Genomic DNA, 18,410 nt, shown 5'->3' on the forward strand with positions numbered 1-18,410 from the left:
AAACAGATTAACTGAGTACAAACTTGTTGAATATAATACTTTGGAGTGAAAATCTAGGAAATAAAACAAGAAACTAATATTTAGAAGAGAATTGTTTGCCTATAACTTTAAATGAGAGAATATAATAAAAAGAACTGGGCAGTATTCAAAGTAAGTTATGAAGTAGAGAATAAATATTTGGCTGAACCCTTAAATATATTAGCAAAGATTTAAGGAAAAATCTAATATCTTGCCTTTTACTTTGCCCTACTAATGCTATAATAAAATAACCATTTTAGGCACATAATTTACTGAGGAAAACCCCCCGTAATAAATATATTTAAGTGGTCTTTACCTCCAGATAAACTCCTTCTCCACTTATCAAGTTTTAGCTGCATTGGACTATTTGCAAATACTGTTAACAAACACCATTATTGCATGATTACATGTAATGCCCTGATTAAAGCCATTGTGAAAAATATGTTTTACAGTACACCTGGGAAAGGCTAAAATAATGTTTTTACCTCTTGAAGTTTGTTGTGAACAACTATATTCCATTAAACACAGCAAAAACCAAAATGTGAATTTAATTTTTTTTTTTTGTCATTGCAAAGAACAGCAAATAGATCCATACATTTTGGTAGTCTTTAAAATGCCCAGAACTCTAATCTCTATCTTTTTAACTTTTCTTTCTTTCTTTCTTTCTTTCTTTCTTTCTTTCTTTCTTTCTTTCTTTCTTTCTTTCTTTCTTTCTTTCTGTCTTTCTTTCTTTCTTTCTTTTTCTTTTCCTTATTGATTTCTTTCCTATTATTAAAGTCATTCTCATCTTCAAGGGAAAGCTATGACCATATCAATGAGGATTTTTACTCCTAGTAATGAAGTGATGAGAAATTTGCCTCTGCAGCTGGGGGTAGGCCCCAAAATTCTGTAAATATTTTGTGTTGGTCAAGGTAGACTCACATTGTGTCTTTCATGACAGGTGCATGTTAGAACACTAGCACATCAGTCACAGAAGAAAGTCTTTCTTCCAGTTTGTAATCCAGTTACACCACTTTAAGTGTGGGGGCAGGTAGTAACTCCGTGATGGCTCTTCAGGATTGTGAGAATCAGGCAAAGCTGCTAGCTACTACCCATCAGAGTAGGAGTCCAGTTTCTAAGCCTGGGTTGGTCCTGTGGCACTCTCCTGACTTGGACTCCCCTTTCTGCAACAGGCTTTGCCTCAGGCACTAACAAAACAAAGGCGCTGGAAATAAAAGAGTGCTTTCTTGAGTAAAATTGGTTAGTTTTATTGGTATTATTAAAAAAGCCAAGTGGAATGTTTTTTAAGATAATCCTTCCTCAAAAATGATAGAATGTCGGACCTAGAAGATTCTGTGGCAGTTTGGGAAATGACAGTTGATAGTTGTGAGGGTTATTTGTTGTCCCCTTGAGACTTATGAAGGACGCTGCTTTCCAGGATTCCTTTGGAGGAAAAAAAAAAAAGTCACTAATTGTTGATTATAAAATGCTAAGAAGGTCCTGGTCCCAAGTTCTTGCAGCCGGCATCAGGTGAAGCCCCCACCCCAATCCTCACTGTTCTTCTTTTGAGAAATAGTCCAAGCTGTTTTAGCTACAACGACTCAAGCCATTTGGACTCTGTTGGAGCTCATATTACGATAAACGAGATTCCCATTAAAAAATTTTGAGGTTGAAATCGGCTTGCAGGTATTCCTGTGGTTTGGGTTTGCACTCCGTAAAGAACATCAGAACCAATTCTGACCACATGGCGGTTCAAAACGAGGGGTAATCCAAATGGTAATTATTTTGCCCCGGGTGTTTTAATTATAGCATTTTTTTAACGTTCTTACTGGGAAATCAGTTTTCGTTCGGCTTTGGGATGTCTCTGGATATTTCTAATCTTCTACAGTGCTTCCCCCAGGAACTTATTAAAGAGAACAGGTTTCATCAGAACGGTGTTAAATCGCCATTGAAATGATTCGTTACTTATAACTTGATATTATTTATCATAAATATCGTCGGTTACTACGTGTGGTTAAGTACACACATCCCACAAACGGATCTCTGTTTTTTTTCAAGAACCCGGGGAGAAACACGTGGGAGAGCAGGGGGCGGTGTCTCGGCTCCAGCACTACAACTCCCAGAAGGCACCGCGGCCAGGTACGCTTCCGGCGTACGTCCCCGCCCCACGCTCAGTACAGGCGGTCCAGGCCGCTGCCGCTGCGCCTGGGCGTGAAGCGTGTGTGGCGTGAGCGCGGTCGCTGCCTCCTCTCCCTGCAGGGACCCGTCGCTGTTCCGAGGCGCGCTTTCCACTCGCATTGCGTGTCGTGCCCACCATGAGGCGCCTGGGCTCCGTGCAGCGGAAAATGCCGTGCGTGTTTGTGACGGAGGTGAAAGAGGAGCCCTCCACCAAAAGGGAGCATCAGGTAGCTGGGGCGGCCGCGCGCTTCTCCCCGCGGCGCGGGCTGCTGTTTCTGCCCCGGGAGCGGGAGGGCGCTCGGGCGCGTCGGAGCCGCCCTGCGGGCTGGCGTCTTCCTGCAGGTTTCGCTGGGGCGGTGTGGGGTCGGGGTCGTACGACCGGCGCTCCAGGCCTTTGGACCTTCTCTGTTGCAAGGGAGGACGTCTGCAAGGGACTTTTTCTGGTCAGGCGATTCGCACTTGCCCTCGCGTGGAAATGGAAAACCCACATCTTCAATCAGGCTCCTTTCTTCGCAGGTGCCTACTTTTGGGAAAAACTCCCTAAGTGTTTACGTAATCACCGCAGTGCAAGTCCTACCTCTTTTCCAGAGGATGGCGACAGAGTGGCGTTTGTGGAAGACTTGCTTCATTTTACCCGGTCTAACCAGCCTAGTTGGGTCACTCAAGATCAGACTCTCATACCAGCAATTACCTACTGAATTCTAGTTTTGGGGTTCCCATCTCAAGGTTTCCTGTTCTCTCAGCACCGAGTTTTACACCCAGAGTTCTCAGTAAATACTGATGTCTGAGGTTAGGAACCTGCAGGAGGATCATTCCTTCGTGCATAGCAAAGCCTTGGCAGCAGAATCCCCAGGTATCATGTGGGTGCTGCCTCCTCCTGGACCGCCAGCCCCCTGACATCATTCCCACCGGCCCTCTTGTGTTCCAGACGGAAAGACCCTTAAGGCCGACACGGCCACGTTATTTCTGGCCCCCTGGTGGGCACTGGATAAATACCTGTTGAATTAAAGAATGAACCCTGGAGTCATTTCGTGCCCCTTTTTCATTCACCTTGATGCTTTTTACTTACACCCTCTCTTTCTAGGCTGCTTTCTGCTGTCATCACTGTTGTTACAGTCTTGATATGTTTACACCCTGATTGCTCCCTAATTGTTCTTGCCCCCAGAATGATCATTACACTTTTTTCTACACGGGTGGGGAAAAAAGTGTAATGATCATTACACCACGCCCATAATCACTCACATTTACTACTAAATGTCTGTAGCAGTAGTTGTCAGGCTTTTATTTTTTAACTCCTAACAAAACCTGATCTATGTGAAACGTTGTCATCCTGAATAATGGTTCACTCTAGCTGTGATTCTCAACCTTGTAGGTTGGACAGGGAGAGTGTCGTTTGTGAAAGTTTCCTCCCACCGGGAAAAATAAGCCCCTTCTCTTTCCCTCTGCAATTAAGAGTAGTTTATAGCATTGCTTATAGTATTAATTACAGCATTGCATACAAATCCTTAACTATAATTCAAGGCTTCCTGTTCATCAGGCCCAATCTACTCTCTAATCTCATTTAAAGTGAAGTCTCTGTTCTAGCAAAGTCTATATTTTATCCTGCGAGCATACCAGGCACAATTCTGTCTCTTATTTTTGCTGTGTACTCTTCCTAGATTACCTCCAGAATTTTTAATTTTTTGAATCAGATCTTCTCTGTGACATTATCCCTACCCCAAAATTGTAGAGGATCACTCTACTGTCTTAGTTCTTACGCACACACGCCTTATTTTTCTAGTTAAAGTCTTTAATGGCAGTAAAGAAGGAGTGCTTTGTGCACCACTTTTTATCTTATGTTGTCCTGTGGAGATGTCTATAGTGGTAGATACTGGATTATGGAAGGGATGTTTGTAATCAGAGCTCCACGGGCACAGTGATCTCTCCTCCAGGATCTTTGATAAATGTAAACATAAATACACACTGAGGGGCCAGACCGCGCTTCTACCACCCCAGGTTAGATTGATATCCTCTGATACTTGTGTTATAAATTCGTAATAAACTCCCCATTTACTTTTATCTTAAAAGATCTGAATCAGGCCCTGGCCAGGTAGCTTCTTAGTTGGTTAGAGTGTCTTACACCAGGGATGCAGGTTTGATCCCCCGTCAGAACACTTATGCACATACAAGAACCAACCAGTGAAAGCCTAGATGGGTGGAACAGCAAATCGATGTCTGTCACACATGAATGTAATGTTTATATTGTGCAGTGTTTTTTCACATTATGTAAGATGAATGTTACATCAAATAATTTAGACTGAAACAGTGGCATACGCCTTTCTCAGAAATGAAAAATGACACATGAAGAGTTGGTAGGAACCCTAGGAACAGTTTTTTCCTCCATTCTTGATGCTCTTGGCTTGTCTTCTGATAGTAGAAAAGTCATAAATGTGCAATTTACTCCTAATAGCGCTGAAAGGTCCCCTACTTGTTTTTCTCTTTAGCACTTAATCGGGCCTAACATTGTTTTGCATTTTATTACTATTGTCTCCTCCCTCCTTAAAATGAAAGTTCCACCAAAGACAGGTACTTTTTTGTTCACCTCTGTTTCCCAGGGCCAAAAATAATGCTTAACCCTCAGGAGGTATTTAGCACATAATTGTCAAACCAGTGATTGAGCATACTGAACACCTTTGCTAGGGATGCAGCACTGCATGGGACATAGTTCCTGGTGTCAAGCTCATTATGGTGGATAAAGAAACGTGCACAATTCAATAATCTGTGTGGGTAGCCAGGTATTGCCCAGGCTGGTGTGACTCCTTGGTTAGAGTGTTGACACCGAAGGGTCTTTGGTTCGATTCATAGTCAAGGGCACTTACCTGGCTCGCAGGTTCCATCTCAGCCGGGGTCAGATGGGTGTGGGAGACAACCAATTGATGCTTCTCTCTTTCTCCCCTTCCCTTGTTCCCTCCCTTTAACTTGCTCTAAAAAGCACTGGAAAAAATATCCTTTGGTTTTATTAACCAAAAAAAGAAAAACAGGTATTGCTGTGATACCATATAGGAGGGAATGATTCCTGAGAACCTCATGGACAAAATATTTTTAAATTGTCTTAAGGATAAACAGACTGTTCCTTAGAACTAGTGAAATTAAAAGAACATTCCAGGTGAGAGTATGTATGAGGGTGTAGATGCTATCTGTTAAACCAGTTTTTTCTCTCTCTTTTTTAAGACATTTAAAGTTTTGGCCACTGAAACTGTAAGTCACAAGGCATTAGATGCAGATATATACAGTGCAATTCCAACAGAAAAAGTGGATGGAACATGTTGTTATGTTACTACCTACAAAGGTAAAATAAAACTTCTACAAATATTATTTATTACTTAATACTCATTAAGGGCCATCCAATTTGGTAATTGCTTTATACATGTTATCTCTAATTTTATACAATAAGCTCTTCATTTCACAGGTATGGAAACTGAGGCTCAGAGAACTTAAGTAATTTATCCAATCTATATATATCTATTCTATATATATAAACGCCCGGTGACCCTTACAGTGGAATGACCAGAATGACTGGTTGCTATGATGCACACTGACCATCAGGGGGCAGATGCTCAACGCAGGAGCCTCCCCTTGTTGGTCAGTGCGCTCCCACAGCGGAAGCGCCGTTCAGCCAGGCTCACGGCTGGTGAGCGCAGCAGTGGTGGTGGGAACCTCTCCCACCTCCACGGCAGCACTAAGGAGCGGGGAGACAAGGGGTAAGGAGTGAGTAAGCGGGTGGTTAGGAGCGAGGAGTCCCAGATTGCGAGAGGGATGTCCAATTACTGTTTTAGAACTGATCAGGCCTAAAGGGCCTAAACCGGCAGTCAGACATCCCCTTAGGGGTCCCGGATTGCAAGAGGGCACAGGCTGGCTGAGGGACGTCCCCCTGCCCCGCACAAATTACGTGCACTGGGCTTCTAGTACCATATAATTAATGAATGGAAGAACTGGTAATAGAACCTAGGTTTGTCCGACCTTAAAGCTGATCCCAGTGCTGATTCATTGTTTTCATTATTATTGACAATGTCTCTGATTTATTTTAATGTACTTGGAAAAAAGTAGAAATTCAAATAGAAAGAGAAATAATCTTTTTAGTTTCTTTTGGTTGGTGAAATTACCTCAATTCAAGCAAGAGAGATAGGACAGTTAAATGAAAATTGAATATATTTCTGGTATCAGGAAATCCCTTCTGAAATGTATTTTTTTCCATTTTTAATTGTGGTAAAATACACATAACATAAAATTTTACCACCTTAACCATTTTCAAGTGTACACTTCAGTGGTGTGTACAGTTTGCCTGGTTGTGCTACTATTTTCACCAGAACTCTTCATCTTCCAGTACTGAAACTTTGTACCTATTAAACATCTCACCATTTCCTCTCCCTCCAGTCCTTGCCAACCAACATTCTATTTCCTATGATTTTGACTACTGTGGGTACCTCCAGTACAAATACTGGAATCGTACAGTTTTTGTCTTTTTTGTGACTGGCTTATTTCACTTAGCATAATATCCTTAAACTTCACCTATGTTTTATAGTATGTGTCAGAATTTCCTTTTTTAAGACTGGATAGTATCCCACTCTATGTATATACCACATCCATCCACTCATCCATCAATGTACACTTGGGCAGCTTCCACCTTTTGGCTATTATGAACAATGCTGCTATGACATGGTGTAAAAAATATCTCTTTCAGCCGAAACCGGTTTGGCTCTGTGGATAGAGCATCGGCCTGCAGACTGAAAGGTCCCAGGTTCGATTCCGGTCAAGGGCATGTACCTTGGTTGCGGGCACATCCCCGGTAGGGGGCGTGCAGGGGGCAGCTGATCGATGTTTCTCTCTCATCGATGTTTCTAGCTTTCTATCCCTCTCCCTTCCTCTCTGTAAAAAATCAATAAAATATATTTTTTTAAAAATTAAAAAAAAAATCTCTTTCAGACCCTGCTTCCAGTTCTTTTGTGTATATATCCAGAAGTGGAATTGTTGAGTCATATAATTCTATTTTTAATTTTTTTGAGGAACTTTCATAGTTTTCCATAGAAATTGCACCAATTATATTCCTACCAACTGCACACTTCCAATTTTTCCACATCCTCACCAATACTTGTTATTTTCTTTGTTTTGTTTTTTTATAGTAATGATCTTAAAGAATGATTTTTGTGTGTGTGTGTTTACTAGTAAAAACAAAGGTCCATTCAAACAGAAATGGCAATATAATTTTAATCAGGTTTTTCTCTACTAATATGAAGAAACTTCATTGTGCATCATTATGTGGGATTATGTATAATGGTAGCAGTTGAATAAGGTTTGCTAAAGAAAACTTAGTAATGACAGTTCTTACAGCTCACAGTTTATTACAGGTGGAGGATACATAATATAGCAAGGGTATTAAAAGTAAGGATGTGCATCACAACCCAAACTGTCTCGCAGCAAAGGGTCAGGAGAGGCCAGGTGAAAACTCCTGTTGCCCCTCTCTAACCCACCCCAGGCTCTAGAAAGACACACTCTCTCAAATCAGGAACCCCTGATGTGTACAGGGAACAACTTTAAAACAGGGGATCCAAAATAGAGTCTCCGCTGGGGATTTCTGTATTTTGCTGGTCACAAAAGCATCTTCCTGCTAACTAAGCAGCCTCAGCAGCAGAGCCCTCCAGGAGTCTCCCTGAGACCAGGTGCAACTCATTAGTCTCACTGTCATATTTCTATTTAGTATAGAGGTAGATTCAGTTTCTCACAAATGCTAGTTATAATAAAATATGGCCTTCTAAAGGGCCACATACTTCCTTTTTATCTCATCCCCATCAATATATATATTTTTAAATATACTTTTATTGATTTCAGAGAGGAAGGGAGAGGGAGAGATGGAAACATCAATGATGAGAGAGAATCACTGATCAGCTGCCTCTTGCACGCCACATCCTGGGGTCTAGCCCACTACCAGGGCATGTGCCCTGACCGGGAATCCACCGTGACCTCCTGGTTCATAGGTTGACGTCCAACCACAGAGCCACGCCTGCTGGGCTTTCCCATCCTTCTTTAACCAAAACTTAAGTCTTCTTACAATATCAGGTGTTGCTAGGTAGGATGTGTCTGTTTGGTCTGCTTATTTCAGTTTGTCTTCTAGGGTTGCTTCTCTTGCAGATGGTGACCCTACTATTTATTGAAAATTTTATTCTGAAATTTATTTTAAGGTAAGTTTTGCCTCCTAATATTTTTCTTTTTCTTTTATTATTTATTTAGGTCAGCCATATCTGTGGGCTCGATTAGATAGAAAACCTAACAAACTAGCTGAAAAAAGATTTAAAAATTTTCTACATTCAAAACAAAACTCAAAAGGTTAGTAGGTCTTTTTTTTCTTCAGTTTTTCATGATTTAATTTGCTGAAATTTGTGAGTTATTTTTTGCTGTGTTGTTTCTATACATTGTAGCCTTATATACAATTTAAGTACTTTGGGGAAAAAAAATTAGAATTGAATATTGTTCTATGTAAAAGAATTAGACTGTTATCCTGTATCGGAAAATGGTGGTGTATCTAAAATTGAATAGCTAAAGTGTTAGTACCCTAACCCTGAGAAGTATAGTCACATTGTGGTGATAATGAATGGAGAATAATTATATGATACCTGATATTATGGGGTTTATTAGCTATTCCCACTTCAAATTTTTCAGCATTTTATATTTTTTAAAGTACTGCCACATATAAGATTATCTGATTCTTTTAGAATTTTTTTGGAATGTTGAGGAGGACTTCAAACCTGTTCCAGAGTGCTGGATACCAGCGAAGGAAATTGAACAATTAAATGGAAATCCGATGCCTGATGAAAATGGACACATTCCTGGTATCATGAAATCTCTTCTAAAATGCAGTTTTATGTTTACTAATATAAAGAAAAAAAGATCCATTTGATCAGAAATTATGGAATTTAACTTTAATCTGGTTTTTCATAGTATTTATCTGTTGAGCACAAAATTTGAGTCTAATTTATGTTAAGTAACAGTTATACCAAAGATGTTTCATATAGAGAATGTCCTCTCCGGTTTAGAATCCTAAGATGGACAGTTTACTACCTGTAGTCTGTGAAAATAAAGTGTTGAGTGGAAATAGCCTTGAAGTTGTCAGGATAGACGATATAATTGATCTTTTCTGAAATGAGATATTAAGAAGCCTTTACTTTTTTAATTGGGGATAATAATGTGTATATTTTTTGCAAAGGTCCTAGAAGACTGTTTTAATTAAGGGAGGTGAAAATAAATATCTCAGAAATAGTTTTACTAGAGAAGGGAAAATTTTTGCAGAAGTGTGCCGAGTAGAAAGATACCCCAGATTAAGGTTCAGGTTAACAGGCATATCTCGAGTACCTGTAAGGTGCAAAGTACTCTTAGGTTCTGGTAATACAAAATGAAGATCAGAACCCTGATCCTCAAAGATCTTGTAGACATGATGGGGAAATCCATCAATAACAGTATGATTTAAGAATCAAAAGGAAAAGGTACACAAATTACAGTTAAGAGAAAAGAGGAAGAATTCATACTCTAATCAGTGGTGGCTAGAGAAGGTTTACTAGTAAGGGGAGTGACCTCTGTACTGAAGCTTAAGAACCAGGAAATTAGCTGAAAGGAAGGGGGAGGGTCTACTTAGGCACACTCCCGTGGAGTCTTTTGGAAATTTTATTTAACACTTTATTTTGGCTGGAATGTTTGAGTGTGTGACATTTGAGGAGATTTTAAAGTTTGAGGCTGGAGATGTGGAATCGGCTCAGATCTTAAAAGGTTTGTATTCCATCTAAAGGAATTTGATGTTTGTCATGAAGATTATAAATTTACATTTTTTTTAATGGAACTGAGATAAAAATGGAGGGGAGGTGGGTTTCCCTGGAGACTAGTATACCAAGAAAAAGGTCATTATAGTAACCTTGGGTAACGACAGCCACAGACATGATGGCCACAATATTCTATGTCATAGCAAGCACAATGAGGAAGTGTATTCTAGCAACTGAAGTTAGGACGTAAGTATGAATCAAACACTTCAGTAAATATGGAGACAGTACAATAAATTGTAGAACAGTTATGTCTGTTGTCCCTGAAATGAGAGAAGGTAAAGAGAAAACTTAATTTTAAAAAAGGATTTTAATTCTGTGTCTTAAAATGGTGCTCAATTCTTACTGAAAAGTTAAATTTTCTAGTAAAAATGCTGAGTGCTCTATAGTGAATAATCAAGTTAATTTCTCAACAGAATCAAAATGAAACCTTATAATTTAAAAATTATGATGATTTAAAAAGTAGTAAAACTGTTATTTCTACTGAATTTAAAAGTGACTCTGTAATACAATATCCAGAAAATATGGAAAATTTACAACAAAAATAAAAATTACCTTGTCTCAATGCAGAGAAAGACAATGCCAAAACACCCCACTTTTTTCTTTAAATGATAGGGTGGGTACCAGTGGAGAAAAACAACAAGCAGTATTGCTGGCATTCCTCTGTAGTTAATTACGTATTTGAAATAGCCCTGGTACTGAAGCATCATCCTGATGATTCTGGTCTTTTGGAAATTACTGCAGTGCCACTCTCAGACCTCTTAGAACAGACGCTGGAGCTTATAGGGACAAATATTAATGGAAACCCATATGGTGAGTAAAGCCTTTTTCTGTTCAGTTGTAGTTATAGTAATTCATTTATAAGGGCAACCTAAGTTCAACTTACACACAAACACACACACACAGAGAAGTGACTAATAAACTTGAGTTAAGTAGCCTAGGGTAATAGCTATTTCTTTTAATTTTATGTCCATGGAGAAATTTACCTAATAGTTTTATTAGTACAAAATGTTGATGTTTAGCCTCTTGTTCTTTCCTATATTCCTATATAATAAAAGGCTAATGTGCAAATAGACCGAACAGCGGAAAAACCGGTTGCTATGGTGCGCACTAACCACCAGGGGGCAGATGCGCTCCCACAGGGGGAGTGCAGCTCAGCCAGAAGCCGGGCTCACGGCTGGTGAGCACAGTGGTGGTGGCGGGAGCCTCTCCCGCCTCCACAGCAGTTGGGCATCCCCCAAGGGCTCCAGGACTGCGAGAGGGCTCAGGCCGGGCTGAGGGACACCTCCCCCCAGTGCATGAATTTCGTGCACCAGGCCTCTAGTAACATTATAAAACTACGTATAAAAGGTAATTACTCAAGTGTAACTTTTCATTGTTTTTTAAAATTTAGGTGAACTGAGCTGAATGAAAAATCATGGTATGCTTTTCATGACTAGGTAATTAGTGTAGCATTAATAGCTGAGTATGAAGTGAATAAAGAATTGGCAGTGAATGATGAATTGAGTACAAGTGCCAGGGGCACTATGGGAGTACATTGTTGACGGGGGGATGGATGAAGACAGACCCAAGAACAGTGCAGCTTGAATGGCAAAATCCTATATAAAGATCAGAAGCAGACTGATTGGCAGAAAGAAGCTAAGAAAGTAATTATACAAATTGTCAGAAATGTGGCATGGCTGTTTGGCAAACATTGGATAATAGTTGAATGTGGCTAATGATGTAGAGCGTAGAGCAGGGGTTGGAGGACGTTTTTTATAAAAGGCCAGAGAGGAAAGATTTAGGTTTTGTGGGCCATACCTCTGAAACAGGCCATAGATAGTACTTAAATGAATAGGTATGGTTGTGTTCCATTAACATCATTTATGAAAGCAGGCATCTGGCTAGATTTTGCCCACAGGTCATAGTCTGATATAGAGGGCACAAAGGTAGAATTTAAACTTAATGGGATATGGTGCCACTTTTGAGTGAGAGTGCTTGTAGCATCTCTCTCTGCAAGGAAACCAACTAAACTTTTTGGTAAATATATTCTTAAATATTTTAAAAGGCTTTTTTATTTGGAAAGGTAAATGTTCTCATTCTTCTTGAAACCTTTGTATAGCTAATGGCAAGATTTTATCATTTAGGATTAGGAAGCAAGAAGCATCCATTACATCTTCTTATACCACATGGAGCATTTCAAATAAGAAATCTACCTACCTTGAAGCACAGTGATCTGTTGTCCTGGTTTGAAGGTTGCAGAGAGGGTAAAATTGAAGGAATAGTATGGCATTGCAATGATGGCTCTTTAATCAAGGTAATGGCAGAAAACAGCTTGTGGAGTTAATGTCCTCTTATATTCCTCAGAGTAGAAGTGGCACTAAAATGCTTTCTACTAATTGCAGTAATTCTGATGGTGCACTCGAATTTAATTTGTTTATCTCACTCGCCACCATTCTTATATGATAGTGTTTTCCATTGTACTTGTTCTGTGGGGCATCGGTTGTTCTAGATGTGCTTCAGAACTAAAGTGATAGAAATGTCTGGAAAACCCTGCATACAACATATTCCCTTACTGGAAATTCATGTTGCATATTACTGCTCTGAGACATTTTGTAATGACAGCTTTTAATCCTGTTTAATCCAGCATTTCCCAAACTTACTTGGTTATAGAGTTTGTTGGTTAGAGAGTGCCAAGGGTCAGTTAACATACAGAATGAATTATTTTATACTTTGTGCCCTTTCTGTCTGTCTCCTGGACTTGACTATTTTATTTCTCACAGGTTCTTAAAATTCATGTTCAAAACTGGACCTAGTTATATCAACCCCCTGACTCCCAACAGTTCACTGAAGCCAAAAACTTAAGATACATTTTTAACCCCACTCTCCTTACTTCATACATACAATTATCAGTTCCTAAAGATTCTGGTCTATTGAATCTGTATCTTTCTTTCCAGCCAATTAGTTGTTAATTTGAATTTAAGCCCAGATTCACAACTTGAGTTGTTATATCACCCTCTTAAATATTAACTTTCAGTGTTATTCCTGTCCTGTTCATTCTTTATAAATGAATGAGAATGTTACCTCCTTCATAAAACTGTTTAATGACATTAAGATTTTTCATGATCTGGCCCCTACTCAACTTTCTGGAACTGCCTCCACCCACATATCCCAAACATATCCACATTGTATATATTCTAACCATACTTAAATAATTACAGAGAAAATATATACCATTCTGTCACATGATATTCCCTTTGGTTAGACTGTCTCCCAACCCACAGTTGGTTAGCTTCTGAACTTATTAACAGATTCTATTATTAAATTTTTTGGAGCCCCTAATTCATGTTCCTGGCCTGTTTCCAGGTACTAGAAATACGAAGTCCAGGTGAACAATGTCTGCCTTCATGAAGTTCACATTTTAATGGGGAAGATAGATAATAAACAGATATGTAGTATGTCAGGGGGAGAAGCAGCTATGAAAAAAAGTAAAGGGTAAGATAAAGGGGAGCCTTAAATTGTGCCTGGAAGATGGTAGGCACACAAAATAAATATTTTTAAGTCAATGAAGAAAATGCAGGTTAGAGCTAATACCTTCCTTTCTCTTTCCAGGTCCATCGCCATCATCTTGGTTTATGCTGGCCAATTCCAGATACTTACATGAATTCAAAACCGGTTATTATTAACATGAACTTGAACAAACGTGACTATGCTTTTGATACTAAGTGTCTATTTAATCATTTTTCAAAAATAGATCATCAGAAATTTAGTAGGCTCAAAGATATAATACTCGATGAATAGACTGGAAATGTCATTAAAAACCAGCTTTATTGTTGTTATATTTGAATCTTGAATATTCTGCCATGTGTAAAAGGTGAAAATATCTCAAGGTTCTATTTATTGTTCAGTGTCTAATGGAGAAATAAGTCTTCCAGCATTTGAAGAAATGAATTTTCCGGTTGGAAATATCTAGTCAAAGTCTTATTTAGAATCAGCAAATTTTAACCTCTGGATTTAAAAATGTAAGTAATAGTAAGCTCCCCAGCTTGTACAAAGGGTTGGATTCTGTCCACTATAACTGAATAGTAATTTAAAGACGACAATGAAACCAACAATTTTGGATCATTTACTTTCAAAATTAAATACTTAAAGCTGAGTTTAATTTAATCTTGCTTGACATTTAACAAGACATATGGCTCAGCCTTATTGTATATATATACATATATGTATGTACAAGTTATAAATACATACAAAATTTAAGAACCATTACACAATATAAATAGGTAAGAATATAAAACCCCAATTTTAAATGTTAAAATTGTTACTCTCATAAAAACTTAAAACATTATGAATGTACAGAAGTTCACTATAGCTCATTGCCTACTTGATAGTCATAATTTAACTTTAAAAAATCTTCAAATATATACTTTTCTAATGTGTTAAAAATTTCATACAACTTTATTTACTAAAATTTCAAATTCAGGTAAAGGTACAGGGTATTGGAAAGGAGATCATGTAGGTCAGAGACTTGTAAATAGTTAAATAAAAACTGTAATTATAGCTGGCCCTTAATAAGTGGGGAAATTGACAGGACTTCCCTCTTCGTCTTCAAACTGTTCAGAAACAGCAACAGGACTAGTTAATTCAACTCCAAATTGTTCAGAAAGTTTTTTTAACTTCTCTTCTAAAAGAATATTTTTTTTCACTTCTTCTTTGTAGTTATACTTAAGATCTTCGATTTCTTCAAAAAATGACGGATCAAAATTTTCCAGTTCTTTCTTCAACTTTTTTATTTCCTCCTAAGAGAAACATATTGTCTTTAAAAGACATCAATCTATATATATATAAGCCTAAGGGACCATTACGACCAGACGGTAGCTATGATGCACACTGACCACCAGGGGGCAGACACTCAATGCAGGAGATGCCCTCTGGTGGTCAGTGGGCTCTCACAGCCAAACTCCCATGGCTGGCCAACCTCCCATGGCCCCTCCCCCCAGCTGACCACCTCCCGGCCCGATCAGCCCCAATCGCCGACCAGGCTGAGGGACCCCACCCATGCACGAATTTGTACACCAGGCCTCCAATAAGTATATAATACACTCCTTAGGTTTAAACTAAAAGATTTAATTATAAATATGAGCGCCAAAGTAACCTGAATAGCAAATATAAAGACTGAAGTATTAAGATTTTGTTAATAAGGTTTTATTGTGCAGTATAAGTAACTAATTTGATTTGCCAAATCAAATTATCTGTTCTGTAAGTTATATCCTAGTCTTTGAGTAAAATTTATTAGCTCTTAAATTAGAGGGGGCTTTAATCTTTTTCCAAAAGCATACTCTCAGATACTCGGTGAGGCAAGCAAAAAGACATGGCTATTCACATGGCATTAAGGTTGTTTTGGTTAAGATTCTTTAGCTGAGGCTTCATTTATATTTTCTTTACAAATATGTTATTTGTAATGAATAATGGTCAATTTCTTATAAATATATTTATGATCAGGGAAATTCTAGGGCTTCTTGCCTGACTAAGCTATGCATCTGGTGAAGAGGAAATTTGAGCTTTAGAATAGCCAATAATCACTAGTTAACTTTCATAACATGTTCTTTTGTTCTATTTACAGATTCCTGAAAGACATAAAGCATAGCAAATATCTTTTTAAGGGAGGGGAACTATTCCTGGAAAGACTTTCAAAAGGAAATAAAAGACATTGTTCGCAATGTGACCAAAAACTTAAGAAAATATTAAAATGAGCTCTATATTTGTGACAATTAAAAAATAAATTTACTCTTTAATCCTATTAGTTTTATCTCAGATTTTTTGGTAGCTCTTATATATTTCTTAACAGAGGAATATAATGGACTTTGCAATGTCAAGGTCAAATATAAAATGTAGTCCCAGGAATTTTTATTATACATACTTAAAATTCAAACATGGTGACCATAAAACATTTCATAAGCTATTTTCATAAAACATTTAGCCTATATAATAAAAGCCTAATAAGCTAAGTGTCTGGTCATCCATTTGTCCGTTCAACCAATCAAAGCTTAATATGCTAATGATATGTTATTGCCGCTCAATTGCTCGCTATGATGTGCACTGAACAGCAGAGGGCAGACAGTTAACCAGTCGCTATGACATGCACTTACCACCAGGGGGCATATGCTCCAACTGGTAGGTTAGCTTGATAAACGAGGCGGGCCGGACAAGCCCTGGAGCCCTCCCACAGTCCCTCCCCAGCTGGCCAACCTCCCACGTCCCTCCCCAGCCCCGATTGTGCACCAGTGGGGTCCGTCAGCCTGGCCTGCTCCCTCTCACAATCCAGGACCCCTTGGGGGATGTCAGAGAGTCGGTTTTGGCCGAATCCTGCAGACCATGCTGAGGGACCACACTGGTGCACGAATTTGTGCACCGGGCCTCTAGTAATACTATCTTCTCTAATAAAATGGTAATATGCAAATTAACCATCACTCCACTACATAAGCCACGCCCACCAACCAAGCCACGCCCACCAGCCAATCAGGGCAAGTATGCAAATTAACCCAAGCCAAGATGGCTACAGCCACAGAGAGCAAGGTTTCCCAGGTAACAGAGCAAGCCAAGCTTTCCATAGCCGTTGCAGGCCTAAGCCTCCACTCAAGCTACAAAGTTTCAATTATAGAAGGTAAACAAATTCAAACAAATGGCAACAGAATGGAGCTTGAGAGAGCAGGCCAGGGTTGCCGGCGGCAACAGGGGAAGCAAAGCTTTCCGCACACCCTGGCCGGGCTCACCCGCTTAAGGCTACAAAGTTTCAATTGTAGAAGGTGAATTAACTGCCACAGAAAATGGCTGCTGCCCCGGAGGGAGCAGCAGGCTTGGCTGCGCTCCAGGCTACAAAGTTTCAATTGTAGAAGGAAAATAAATCCCAGATACCAGGGCCTCCGCTTAGGTTGCCAGGGGGCGTGGCCCGCCTGCAAACCACCACAGGCCCCTTGCTCAGACCACCCCACGCCCCAAGGGAACCCCACCCTGATCTGGGACACCCTTCAGGGCAAACCAGCTGGCCCCACCCGTGCACCAGGCCTCTCTATCTTATCTAATAAAAGAGTAATATACAGATTGATCATCACTGCAACACACAATATAGATGCCCCCATGTGGTCAAAAATCCTGCCCCCATGTGGACACAAGATGGCCACTACAAGATGGCCAGCAGGGGAGGGCAGTTGGGAGGCACCCGGCCTGCAAGGGAGGGCAGTTGAGAGGGACCAGGCTTGCAAGGGAGGGCAATTGGAGGTGATCAACCCTGCAGGAGAGGGCAGTTAGGGGTGACCAGGCCGGCAGAGGAGGGAAGTTGGGGGCAAACAGGCTGGCAGGGGAGCAGTTAAGCATCAACCAGGCTGGCAGCGGAGTGGTTAGGGGGTGATCAGGCTGGCAGGCAGAAGCGGTTAGGGGCAATCAGGAAGGCAGGCAGGCAAGCAGTTGGGAGCCAGCAGTCCTGGATTGTGAGAGGGATGTCCGACTGCCCGTTTAGGCCCGATCCCTTGGATCGGGCCTAAACGGGCAGTCGGATATCCCTCCAGGAGCCCCAGATTGGAGAGGGTACAGGCTGGGTTGAGGGACAACCCCCTGCCGTGCACGAATTTCGTGCACCGGGCTTCTAGTCTTATATAATAACCCTATATAATAAAAGGGTAATATGCAAATAGACAATGGCAGAACAACCGAACAATCAAAGTGTAAGATGCTAATGAAATGCTAAGGCTACTCAACTGCTCACTATGATGTGTACTGACCACCAGGGGGCAGTCAGTCAACCGGTCAACCAGTTGCTATCACGTGCACTGACCACCAGGGAGCAGATGCTCCAACTCGTAGGCTAGCTTGTTGCTGGGGTCTGACCCATCAGGACTGAGTGAAATGGGCTGGACATGCCCTGGAGGCCTCCCATGGTCCCTCCCAGGCCCGATTGTGCACCGGTGGGGTCCCTCAGACTGGCCTGCGCCCTCTAGCAATCCGGGACCCCTCAGGGGATGTCAGCCAGTTGGGAGGGTGCCAGACGAAGGGCTCGTGGCTGGCTAGTGCTGCTGTGGCAGTGCAAGCCTCTCCCGATCGGGATTGATTGGGCGCGAGCCCGCGGCAGGCACAGTGGGGCCGGGATGAGCAGAGAGGCAGGTAGGAGCTGCAGGCGGCGTTGGACTGCAGGTTTCAGCCCAATCCCTGCAGGCCACCCAGAGGGACCCTGCCCCTGCACGAATTCGTGCACCGGGCCTCTAGTAATACTACAATTAGATATATTATTTACCTTCAAATGCTGCTTTTCTAGATCTGACGTTTTCAGCTGTGTCTCTAGATCCTTTATCTTTTCCTTTAGCTGATCATGATCTGCCAAAAAAATAAAAATATATATATGTGTATATATATATATATATA

The 18,410-nt window shown here is 40.5% G+C and overlaps 2 protein-coding genes across 7 annotated transcripts in view; one reads left to right on the forward strand and one right to left on the reverse strand.

Annotated features, from left to right (window-relative positions):
* Positions 1–2,186: 2,186 nt before the first annotated feature.
* On the forward strand, positions 2,187–13,816 carry RLIG1 (RNA 5'-phosphate and 3'-OH ligase 1). The gene is made up of 7 exons (XM_079774237.1): positions 2,187–2,402; positions 5,386–5,503; positions 8,440–8,535; positions 8,922–9,038; positions 10,632–10,829; positions 12,143–12,312; positions 13,608–13,816. The coding sequence occupies exons 1-7, from the start codon at positions 2,313–2,315 to the stop codon at positions 13,794–13,796; spliced, it is 978 nt and encodes a 325-aa protein (XP_079630363.1). The 5' UTR covers positions 2,187–2,312; the 3' UTR covers positions 13,797–13,816.
* Positions 13,817–14,554: 738 nt separating this feature from the next.
* CEP290 (centrosomal protein 290) overlaps positions 14,555–18,410 on the reverse strand; it is a 119,152-nt gene continuing 115,296 nt past the window's right edge. For all 6 annotated transcript variants that reach the window (XM_079774229.1, XM_079774226.1, XM_079774227.1 and 3 more), the window contains 2 exons: positions 18,283–18,362; positions 14,555–14,794 (listed from right to left, as the gene is read on the reverse strand). In XM_079774229.1, coding sequence (XP_079630355.1) covers positions 14,564–14,794; positions 18,283–18,362 — 311 coding nt within the window. In that variant the 3' untranslated portion in view covers positions 14,555–14,563. The remainder of the gene's footprint in view (positions 14,795–18,282; positions 18,363–18,410) is intronic.

Source organism: Cnephaeus nilssonii, assembly GCF_951640355.1.
Source record: "Cnephaeus nilssonii genome assembly, chromosome: 6".
NCBI classification, from domain to species: domain Eukaryota; kingdom Metazoa; phylum Chordata; class Mammalia; order Chiroptera; family Vespertilionidae; genus Cnephaeus; species Cnephaeus nilssonii.

Coding starts and splice junctions, on each gene's coding strand:
- RLIG1 (XM_079774237.1), top strand. CDS start 2,313: ATGAGGCGCCTGGGCTCCGTGCAGCGGAAAATGCCGTGCGTGTTTGTG. Junction 8,536..8,921: donor TTCAAAACAAAACTCAAAAG/GTTAGTAGGTCT, acceptor TGATTCTTTTAG/AATTTTTTTGGAATGTTGAG. Junction 9,039..10,631: donor TGAAAATGGACACATTCCTG/GTATCATGAAAT, acceptor TTTAAATGATAG/GGTGGGTACCAGTGGAGAAA.